This window comes from Culex pipiens, chromosome 1, assembly GCF_016801865.2.
Source record: "Culex pipiens pallens isolate TS chromosome 1, TS_CPP_V2, whole genome shotgun sequence".
In the NCBI taxonomy this organism is placed as follows: Eukaryota; Metazoa; Arthropoda; class Insecta; order Diptera; family Culicidae; genus Culex; species Culex pipiens.
The window spans coordinates 105958944-105970562 of NC_068937.1; the positions used below are offsets into that span (position 1 = coordinate 105958944).

An 11619-nucleotide genomic window follows, 5' to 3' on the forward strand; every position below is an offset into this window, starting at 1 on the left:
ATGGGGTACAAACTAAAAAAGTGTCAAACGAAAAAGTAACCAACCACCGGGGGTTGAGTGTACCCTTTTGAGGGATACTTCTGACTTTGAGTGTAGGGTCAATCCAATAGAGGTTTCTACGTGCGCATGTATTGCGTGTACGTACACAAAAAAGATTGAGGTTAAATTTTGTCCGGCCAGCAAAATCAGATGGTGCGCTAGTGTGCGTACGCGAAACGTCATAAAGCTCTATAAAATCAAAACAAACTCATCTCAAATTGAGATCGCTGAACCGAACTTCATTTTGCTTGAACGACATACAAAATAAGTTCCCCCAGTAAGCGTGTAATATTCCCACCTTTTTAGTATTTTGAGCTTGACCCAAAAAATGTTGCGGTCCGCGTCAACGAGTTTGTTGTGACATTAAAATTAAATTTTGATGCCTGCGTCAGGTCTTGTTTTCGCGTTTATAGATCACATTTCGCAACAAAAAGTGGTGAAAAAGTGGAATTAATTTGGCGACAGCTAGTCGGAAATTGCTGATAAGCTTGAAAATGGCAGCCCCACCGCCGGCCGATGGCGGCAGCACCGGGTTCTACGTGTACGTGGGCAACGTTCCGAAGACCGCCTCCGAGGACCAGCTGCGCCGGTTTTTCGGCGAGTGCCGGGGCATTGTGGCGTTCAGCTTCCGGCTCGAGGACTGCACCTACTGTCCGACCAAGATCGCCTTCATCAAGTTTGCCAACCGCGACGACCAGGAACGGGCGTACGGCCTAAACCAGCAGTTCTTCCAGGGCAAGCGGGTGTTTGTGGCCAGCGTCGACTCGGAGGCCAACTTTACGCCCAAGTTTTCGGTGATGGTGAAGAACTTGAACGAATGTGGGTGGTTTTGGTTGCTGGAAGTAGGATGTGTTAGAGGGTTGCTCAAGGGTTTCCTTTATTCCAGATATTACCGAGGAGGACATTTACGAGCACTTTAAGCACATCGGAACGATCGAGTGTGTGCAGAAGCCGGCCAACAATTACGGCTACGTTTCGTTCGATCGCTGCGAGAGCACTCAGCGGGCGTTGATCATGAAGAACCGGAATCTGAAGGGCGTTGACATCGAGATACAGCAGGTGCGGAGGAACATCTGCATCCTGCTGGAGAAGCCCACCGGACCGCAGTTCGGTTCGATCCGTGAAAAGTGCGAGGAGCTGGGACTGCGTTATGAGCCGGAATCGGAGTCGGAAACGAAGCTGCTGGTGACCAACATTCCGCGCCAGGTGCAGGAAGCGGACATCCTGGAGTATTTGGGCCGGTTCGGGAAGATTGTGGACTGGCAGATGCAAAAGTCGGTCATCTCGGTGCTGACGAACAGTGCGTGCGTTACGTACAGTGACGCAAAAACGGCTCGCCGGGTGTTTTTGGGAGGACCGCACTTTTTCCAGGGCGTGTGTCTGGGTATTGTTGGAGTCGTTAGTCCAAATAATAGGAAAGAAACTGAATAAACTCATTCTTGCAGATGTTTACAACCCACGGATTACGTACGGGGAGCTGCAGTCTACCACGGCCGTGCTCTTAAAACGGACCAACGTTTGTAAGTTTTGTCGTTGAGGCTCAAATGAGTTAAAACATAAACACGCTTCAAAATGCTTACAGTTCTCACCAACGACGAGATCTACCAGGCGATGAACGAGTGCGGCCGGGTCAGCTACATCCATCGCGTCGACTCGACGCGGTTCTGCACGATCGTGCGGTTCCGCTTTGCGATCGCGGTTTCGCAGGCCATGAGGCTGAAGCAGATCGCCGGGGAAAACGTATCGGTCGTGCGATATACCGAACGTAGGAGCTTCGCTTGGCGAGTTTTGAACTATTTCTTCAAATCAAATTTATTTTTCAGCGAATTATCTAACCGACACGGCACCGGTTCCGGAAGCGTTCCCCAAGAGTGGCGTCCGGATGCAGAAGGAGGAAGTTTTGCGCCGTTTGGTCGAGCAGGAGGAGCGTGCTGAGCTGTCCCGGCTGCAAACCGTTCCGAACGAAGCGTACGCCAATCCAGACGGAAAGTTTTACCGGAATGAAGGTTAGTTGTAGTGGAAGCCTAGCAAAAGTAATTTTAATTCTTTTTTTTTCAAATCTACAGTGCAAATAATGAACTACCCGATCGGGACGACTCTCGGCCAGTTCCGGGACTACTTCCGCAAGCACGGCACCGTGATCAACCTGCGCGAGTTCATCCAGGGCGACTGCATCGGAGTGGCGATCGTGAGCTTCGATACGCGGCTTGAGGCGCGCCGGGCCTGCTCGATGAACCAGAACTTTATGAACGGCAAGCGGCTGCTGCTTCACATGGCCGACGAGAAGCTGTTCCTGGATCCGGAGCTGTGCGTGGGCGTGATGGGACTGACGACGGCCACCACCGACGAGCACATTTACGATCGCTTCAGCGAGATTGGCGCCGTGAAGTTTGTGCTGCGTGAAACGAGTGGCCGGGCGATCGTTTGCATGGAGCATCGGCGCTGGATGGACACGGCCATGCGCGTAGTTTTGGTGGGAAAGAGCCGAGTTCAGGTGAGCCGATTGTTTGGCGGCCCCGGCCCGGGCAATCCGAACGTGCCAAACAATCAATTTCCGCCGCGGCAGAATGGGCCGCCGCCGCCGCCGCAAGGAAACGGCTGGATGCCCGGGCCCCAGGGGGTTATGCCGCGGCCAAACATGATGCCGCGCGGACCGGCGCCGAGACAGGTGGTGCCGTCACGGCAGAATTTGCGCCAGGTTGAAATTATGCACGGCAACGGAAGGCCGCCGCTACTCGGGCAGGGTCCACCGATGCGGCCACAGTTCGGCAACAATGGTCCGATGATGGGGCCAAACGGACCTCCGATGATGCAAGGGCCGATGGGTCCAGGACCGATGATGCAAGGTGGACCCCGGATGATGGGTCCTAACGGACCTCCGATGATGCAAGGAGGGCCTATGCGTCCAAATGGTCCTCCGATGATGGGCCCGAACGGTCCCCCAATGAGGCAGGGTGGACCGATGCGCCCGAATGGCCCAGGACCGATGATGCAAGGTGGACCTGGACCGATGATGCAGGGCGGACCCATGCGACCACCGGGACCTATGGGAATGGGACCAAACGGTCCGGGACCGATGGGGCCGAACGGACCTCCGATGCCAGTCGTAACACAATCAATGAGACGTCTTATGCAGATTGTTGAAGTACAAATGAACGGCATTCAAGCCTTCAGTCAAATGCCAATGATTGAGCAGTTCAACCTGGTTCATGGAATCGTGAACCAGTTCATCAACTTTCCACAGTTTGTCGGTTTGAGCGCGGACGCCAAAATCAGCTATCTAATCAGTGGCGTCAACGGCTTCAACTACGCAAATTCCTTTACACTCTTCACCTATCCACAACAGCAGAAGATGATTTCGATTATTCAAGCAGACTTTCTCAAAACCGTTAGCGCACCGTCGGTTGTGCCCCCAAATGAGGCACCAGTCCCAGAACAACCCAACCCTTCGCAAGAAAATCTCGAAAGTATCATAGACAACGACGGCGTACTAGCCCCGTGGCAAACCATGAAAAAGACCAAAGTGGTAATCACCAACGAGGAAAAGTCTCCAATCTCCGAAGAAATATCCGCTCAAGATCGCTTCGAAGAAGCCGAACGACTTCGCAACGCCAGCGAACCAACCGAAGAAAAAGAAGAAGTTCAGATCCAGGAAACTCTTTCCGTGAGTTCCGGCTCGGATAGCATCCCACCGGCTCCGGCTCCACCGATCATAGACCTCGCCAAGTCCCGTTCCCGGTCAAAATCGCCCATGACCCTGCCCACGCAGTACTGTCGAGTGGCCAGACGTCGAAAGTCTCGATCACCACGCCGAAAGAGCCGACACAGGTCCCGATCGCCACGCGGTCGATCAACTTCCCGCGGTCGTCGATCGCGATCCCCCATTCGCGCCAGACGCCGCTCTCCTTCGCCAAGATCACGCCGCAAGCTCAGCCCGATCTCTAGGGCTCTCGAGTCCCGTCCCATCTCGCACAGCAGCCGTCGGCGTCGTTCGCTGTCCAAGTCACCCCGACGGTACACCCGCGATCGCAGCCCGGCGCGTCGTAGAAGCCACCGGAGAGATTCCCCGCCAGCCCGGAGGGTCCGTCGATCGCGGACTCGATCACCCAGGCCACACCGACGGCACATTTCACCACCCGTTAGACGACACTCGCCAATCAGAAGACCTTCCCCGGTTAGGCGTAGATCTCCCTCGATCGTGCGTTCCAAGTCACGATCCCACTCGTTGTCGCCCATGTGGGACGAGGAGGTAGCGCTGGACGAGATGAGCCTGGACGACTTTACCCACGAAAGATCGGCGTCACTGTCGTTGAGTCCCATTTCTGACCAGGGTTCACCGTTTGATGAAGACATTGCCGATGATCGTGGCCATAGCGCAGAACCAATAGGATCTACCAACGATCGAACGCGTAAGTAGCGAAAGACTCAACACAATTCATCAACATTCCTCGACCCCCTTCTTACTTCAACAGTGTTCGTGAACAACCTACCCTACGACACGACCGACGCCGACCTGGAGGAACTGTTCGGCAAGTACGGCGAAGTCGTGTCGCACCGGTTCGTGGAGCATCCGCAGAACTTTGAAACGAAACGGGCGTACGTTACCTTCGATACGCTGGACCAGGCCGTTCGAGGGCTGGATCTGCACCTGAAGCGGCACCGCCAGCTTCTTCTGCGCGTTGCGTTCGTCAACAAGCGTCAGATGTGGCGCGCCGGCTTCGCGGTCAATGTGACCGTTGCGAAAGGTAGGTTTTGTTCCTTGCCATTCTGGTCATGTCGAAAGCATAACCAATGCACATTGGTCCAGAACGTAAAATTGAGAGGAAAATTGAGAGGAAAAGTTTTGACGTTTTCGAGCTTTGATTTGTTTATATTGTACGTTTCTCTCAAAAGTACACGCCGCGCGGCATTTCTGACTGTGCCGTAGACATTGGTGCCAGCGATTTTCTCAGCCCGGGAGCATGTTGACAGCTCCCATACAAACTGAGCGTACCTCTTTTTGTGGGCCCAGTGGGCCTAAGATGGTGGCCTTCGATATTATCTAGCCAAACTTTTGAAAATGGCGAATATCTCAAATAAATATAGTTTTTGCCTTGTTTCGGTTTAAAACGACAAAATAAGCAGTCTGGAATCATTTTCTTAAAAAAACTTGTTTAGAGATACGCCACGTTCAAATATTAGTCTAGAACAGTTGAAGTGAGCGTGCCGCGAAAGCCGTCACGAAAAAAAGTTTCCCATGCAAATTTTGAGTTGCGTATTTAATGGGCGGACTCCGACGAGGCCCACTGGCCATCTGTCGGTGAATACGCGCAACTCACGAAAACTGTCATCTTAGGGTCCGGAAGGTTTTTCTGCACTTTTGGTGCAATAAAAAACATACCTGGCAACAATGCCAGGCGATTCGATGAAGAAAACAAAATGCGCAGTATGGGATTTGACAGCGAGCGATTGGCGAAAGTGCGGCGCGTCGTTTCGAGGCTGATATGCCGCGTGTCTTTCTCGGGAATACGCACAATAAAATTGTTGCAAATGAAAAAAGCAACTTTTGGCTTGATTGAAAACTTAGGGTTGTACACGATTAGGGTGTTTTTAAAATTACAACTTTCCAGGAATATTTTTGGGATTTTTTTTGGTCTACGACCAAATGTAGAGAAAGCTTCTGAGAAACCTTCCAAAATCAGTTTTTTGAACGTAGCAATTCAAGGTTAACCCTCTACAACCCAACCCCGCCTTTAGACGGGCTTCGATTTAAAAAATCGCCAAAAGTCAATTTTTCAACCTATTTTTGATCTTTGACAAGCATTGTAATTTAAGAAAATTTATGGGTTGGAAATTTTACTTGTTTTATGTGACTTTGCCAATGTTTTTCAAAATGTAATTTTTTAGGGATCAACTTTGGCTGTTTTTTCATTAATATTTCCTAAAAGAAGTATGAAGTAATTTTTCTAGTAACCCAGACTATGCCTCTACGCATTTTTTTTACATTTTTTATGATAATGGTGCCATTCTATAGCAGAAAATGTGAAAGCCAAGCATAAAATTGAAAAAGTGACTGTAAAAACAAGAATTAGATAGGCAAAATGTAATGATAGAAGGAGGTAGAATAGGCCAAATACTACCAAAAACAAACATTAACTAAACAAGATAAATGTAATTGAAAATACTAAAAATGAAACAAGAAAAACATAAAACAAGAGAAGTTAAGTTTTTCGTAGAACAAAAGTTGCTCAAAATGACCTCCTAAACACGGGAAAAATAAAAAATTTCGAAACACAATTTGGGCAGTAGAGGGTTAAGTTTTATAAAAATGTAATGCTCAGGGCACTCTTAGAGCTCTACAAAACAAATATTTTGGTCGTAGAAGGCGTAGATTGCGAGATAAAATTTTGGTGCTTTTGACGAAGTTGCTTGGATCGACAAGCCTTTTTAGAAGATAAAAACAATCCCATAAATATTCCACATGTTTAGGTCATATTTGGGATTTGGGCTCGATACGCCAGGGTGGCCACTCAAGTCGGGAAATCGGGGAATTCGCCAAAATAGGGAAATAGTCAGGAATTTGTGATTTTTTTGGCAAAAAGTCGGGAAAAGTCGGGAATCCCAAGCAAACTCTTTTGAAAATTATTTTCCTAATCATGAAAATTATTTTAATATTTTGTACAATTTTCAATTTTTCAGATTACAACGAGCTGCCCATCTACGAGACGTTCAAGATGTGCGGCGAAATCACCTGCCTGTGGACGCGGCTGTTCAACACGAAAAAGTACTGCGTGATCGACTTCAAGCACCGGGACGCGGTTCCGATCGCGCTAGAGGTGCGCCAGCTGCACAACGGATGGAAGTGTCGCGTGACGGCGATTATCTGAGCCGGGACGGAGTCCTTCCTGACGGAAAAAAAACTATGGTGAGTAGGACTGTGGCGAGGGTGGTCACGAATTGTTTGCAAAGTATTTGAAAAAAAAAACTTTTTCAGAATGTTAAACTAACAACTGCATTAAATTTCCGCGGTGGATAAGCTAAGTTTAGTTTGTAGCTTAGTTTTAAGTTTGTTCAGGGCTTACATAGGAATCGTTTTACTGCAAGTTTCAGAAGACAGGTGGTACAACTGATGTATGTAAACATGATGTAACAGTAAGGCATTAATCACATTTGAAAACCTTTGATTCAATATTGAGAAACATAAGAATAGACAAAAAAGCTTGTATGAGGAATCAATCAGACTTTTCAATTATGTCGACTTTGAATTTTACTTACTAGAACATTAGATTAAGATTTCACATGTTCAACCTATCAATTGTAGTATAAGAAATATCATTTATTCTCTTAACATATCAGTTTTGCATTGTTAAGCATTTTTAAAACTATCAATATTTTTGGCAAAAGAGTCCTAAAATAAGACGATAAAACAAATACTAAGTAGTGGTCTTGTACCTTTCCTCTTACCATCATAAAACAATGTAATGATTGTACTGCAAATTCTTTTCGAAACCCGGGTCTGTATAACCGTCTAAATAGATTATCCTTTACATCAAGGCGCAAATTAATCGATAATTGAAATTTAGTGAGGGAATTATGATGATGCAATGTAGTAACTAAACAACAATATAGACATCCTATATAAATCATTAATAGTGCCTAAGTTCGGATTAAGTTAAGTTGCATTTATTTTAGCTTTGGTTGAAAGAGAATCAAATTCAAAATTAGTTGATAGTTTCACTATTAAAAATATAGTAGTCAGTGGCTTAGTATTAAAATGATAATAAATAAAACTTATAAAATAATAGCATTCTAATTGTTCTTATGTTATGTTAAGGCTTACTTTCAGCAGCGGATAATATCTTTAAAACAAACAGTCAAATGACTCAGCATCCGGAATAAACAATTTAACAGCTTCAAACAATTCAGCGAAGGAAATCGACCAGCATCATGAAGTATATTTTTTCTTGCAAGTTTGGTCCACCCACAGATTTTTTTAACCAAGCTTTTCGGCACCCTCAGCAAACGTCAAATCAATACAAATTGCTGCCGGATCTTTTTCCGGGTCTCTCCCGGAAAAGATCCGGCAGCAAATTTGTATGGTTTGACGTTTACGGAGGGTACCAAAAAAAGGTAAACAAATCACTTAGTGCATCAGTTAATGACAGTTTTTTTAACACAACCGGTTCTTATTAGTAAGTGCATTAAAGTTTGCTAAGGAAAAAATTGACCCTTGAAATCCACACATTTTGAACACTTTTTTCTTACAGATGTAAACAAAATTTGGTTCTCTCCAGGAGTACATATTGTATGTATGTATGCATGATCTCCATACCCGCAACAACTTGGTCCTGGAATCGAATGTGAGCGCTAGGTGAACAATTAGATTATCTTACACAGCAAATTCTGATGTTCGTTTTCAGTTAATATTTACTGAAAACTGCATTACTGAAATTTTCAGTAAGTTTTTCGCTGAACTTCAGTAAAAATTTGTATGGAGCTGTCAAAGTTTGCTGAAATTTCAGCAAGTTTTCATTTATTGAAAATTTCAGTAGTGCAGATTTCAGTAAATTTAACTGAATACAGTAATGAAAAATTTGTGTGTATACTCCATTATCTGTACACTGACGTGCATAATTTTTTTTGCTCGAATTTTAGTGCTACAAATTCCGGTGCATAAAATAAAATAGGTTCCCTCTCCCCTCCCCAAGCACCGGATAATTTTTGGCGAGTGTAGGGACACTTCGTATAGACACCCTTGCTCCCATCACGTCACTAAAGCTATGGAGCGACGAGAAATTAATAAGCATGCCCCCTCAGTCGAACCATCAGAAGAGAAGCAGGAAATCCACAACTCACAGCGAACGCGTATTTAGTGGAAATTGGCGTATTTAGTCTTGAGTGGAATGAGTGAATGTTAGCGTATAAGTGAAAGTTTTTTTTTTTTGTACTGTAACAAGAACGGGCTCACCAAATTATGTATCTTGAATACCAGCTTCATCTTCAGTATTCTTCAGTATCTTCAGTGGTCCGACTTGATTAACTTGAGATCCGTCGGCAAACTTAAAACAGCCAAACGATGGTCGATGATACGAATTTTCGACGAGTTTGAAAACGTCAACGACGGACCCAACGGTTGTCCAATGAAACGCACCGGATGCTGATCACCATCCGCCGATGAGTTGCAGGAAATGCTAGCCATGATGACGTTGGAAACCGGAAAGCAGCTCATTTTTTTGCAACAGGCTCGGGCAAATCCAGAAAGATGTGCTCCTAAAGTCGCGCTGGAAACCACCGCCAGGAAATTTTTTCCGCGACCACCACCTTCTCCACTGAATATCGGCAGAAATGACAATTTTTCGTTCTCTCCAGGAGTACATATTATTTACAAAATAATTATTATTACAGTAAAATTCAGGTGGTCCGAAAGAATATCATGACGTCAGAAATGAACGCAATTCACTCAAAGTTCATTTTGTGATGACTTTAACCGATTGACAGCTACATTGTCCAGATTTTTATGTGAGAGAGAAAAGGGGGCGAATACATTATGAAAATCATATTTACCTGTCAAAATTCCTAGCCTCAACATTTTGTCGCGAGTTTATTTTCTCCTCTAAAGAATTTTCAAACGTTGCCATTTTAGTTTTGCTTTTGCCAGAATCTCTAAAATTTCGAAGTATTTATGGAAAAGATTGTTTAAATAAAACTTTAAAAAAATTTGGTCATTGATAATGTAAAAAGCCATAGGAATCGTAATGATTTAATTCTGGATTGATAATAATCAGCTGGTCGTTTGTGGAAAACTATTTTGTCTTTTCATTTTCATGAATTTTAATGATTTTTTTTTTCTGATTCCGTGCAAGTTTTTGTTTGATGGACCCAGAATATTAAAAAATAGCTTGAAAAACTAATAAACTTTAGTTGGAACATATAACTCAATATTACAAAATGTGTCTTTTGTGTGGAAAATCTGATAAAAGTGACAAAATACAAGCCGAATTGCCGTTTGAGGTAAGTAAAAAAAGTTAGGGACCTCTAGCTTAAGTCATAGGTTAAGTACAACTAATCATTATTTTCCAAACAGTTTTCCACAAATGATATCTCATTCAAGCAGGGATAGGGGGAAAACGATCGATGACAACAACGCCAGTGCCTACAAAAGGGACCGAAGCAAAAACAACACATGTCAAAGAATTCGACATCCGGTAATGTTTAGCGATAAAAATATTAGAGTTAGTAATTATACAGTCCTAATAAGGAAACTTTGGATATCGTAACTCTTAATCAAACGAATTGAATAAAATATTCTTTCTCGGTTAGCCTTTGTAACCAACACACCACAGTCGAAAACTGATCAAATTCCATCAGAATCCAGCCAACATCGAATCAAATTTAAACGATAGTGTTTCAATTTAAAGCAAATCTGATTTTTCTTCACACTTAGGTCACACCGGAAGTGCACTCGCGGATATTGGGCATCGTTTCAGGAACACCATTATGCTCGGGTATGTTTAAATAACTGCACGATAAATGCAAATGCATCTTGTTTTCGTTTCAGATTTCTCGCAAGCTTGTCGAGCAGAAGCTTTGACTACGAAACGGTTCAGTCGCAGATTAGAGTAGTTCAAATCCGGGCTTCTTCGGGGCTACCCCCTGAAATTGAAGATTGGCTGAGTTCCAAATTTGAGCTCATTCTGACCACGGGAACCCCTCGCTCTAATCGCTTGAAGTTTGTATGTGAAAAATCGTCTAAATGTATGAAGCAAAGCAACTGTCTCTCAGATGTAATGTAGAACCTTCATTAAATTTGGAAAAAAAAATGCCCGAAGGGTGTGTTCTCATAACTCCTGAATTCACGTCGTTGAATTTACGTTACCGGTTCATCTGTAGACGTAAATAGTTTTTCGCCAATTCACGCATGTTTTTCATGCAAAATATTTGTAAACATGCTTGCTTACTTTGAAAAAGATATTTGAAGTTGTTTTTGTAAGGATTTTTCCAGAAAATCTTGAAAATTTGCACCTCAAACTTTCCAGGTGGAAGAACCGTTTCAGGTCTAAATACGTCTTTCACTTGAATTGACGTCGTGACGTGAATGATTTAACGTCGGACGTAAATTGCATGCAAGTCTCCATTATGGAAGTCGCAAATATAGTTTGCCATAAAAAATCGAGTTTAACGACTTAAGCATAATTTTTCATATCAAATCATCTGCAAATGTAGATAAGTTGAAATCAATAAGTAGGTAAGAATTGTGAACTGGGGCGAATCGAGACTACAGTCTGAATAGGGACAGCACGTTGAATGAACACATTTTGTTGCTCTGAATCTGGTCTAACCGAAACCACTTCAAAAAAGCAAAATATTAGGTTGCATCATTGCTAGAACTGCTGTCCCAATTCGCCCCATGTGTCCCGATTCGGGGTGGATTTTCTGTAAACAAAAGAGAACGTTTTCACACAATTTCTAAATATAGATCATCGGTAAATGAAACATATTAATTTTGAAAAATAAATGCATAACTTTTACCGTCCTTGGAGCAATTTTTTAAAGCTGTTTCAAATTCGTTTTTGTCAAAAAAATTGCGCCTTTGTATTAATA

General features: G+C 44.1%; 1 protein-coding gene across 4 annotated transcripts; it reads left to right on the forward strand.

Annotated features, from left to right (window-relative positions):
• The first annotated feature begins 360 nt into the window (after positions 1-360).
• On the forward strand, positions 361-11264 carry LOC120426695 (uncharacterized). Of its 4 annotated transcripts, XR_005606736.2 has the most exons (10): positions 361-858; positions 926-1423; positions 1485-1559; positions 1622-1804; positions 1863-2045; positions 2106-4448; positions 4512-4784; positions 6718-6943; positions 10463-10523; positions 10577-11264. XR_005606736.2 is itself a non-coding variant. In XM_039591473.2 (9 exons), the coding sequence occupies exons 1-8, from the start codon at positions 534-536 to the stop codon at positions 6903-6905; spliced, it is 4068 nt and encodes a 1355-aa protein (XP_039447407.1). In that variant the 5' UTR covers positions 361-533; the 3' UTR covers positions 6906-6943; positions 10463-11264. The 4 variants fall into 4 exon arrangements, 3 of the variants coding, with proteins under 3 accessions (XP_039447407.1, XP_039447408.1, XP_052562205.1); XM_039591473.2 differs by having other exon boundaries at positions 10463-11264; XM_039591474.2 differs by lacking the exons at positions 10463-10523; positions 10577-11264 and adding an exon at positions 7013-7822.
• The last annotated feature ends 355 nt before the right edge of the window (positions 11265-11619 follow it).

Bases quoted from the DNA above. Each gene is read 5' to 3' on its own strand.
- LOC120426695 (XM_039591473.2), top strand. From the start codon at position 534: ATGGCAGCCCCACCGCCGGCCGATGGCGGCAGCACCGGGTTCTACGTG. The intron at 1,560-1,621 runs GTAAGTTTTGTC...AAATGCTTACAG, and splicing joins CTTAAAACGGACCAACGTTT to TTCTCACCAACGACGAGATC. The intron at 2,046-2,105 runs GTTAGTTGTAGT...TCAAATCTACAG, and splicing joins AAAGTTTTACCGGAATGAAG to TGCAAATAATGAACTACCCG.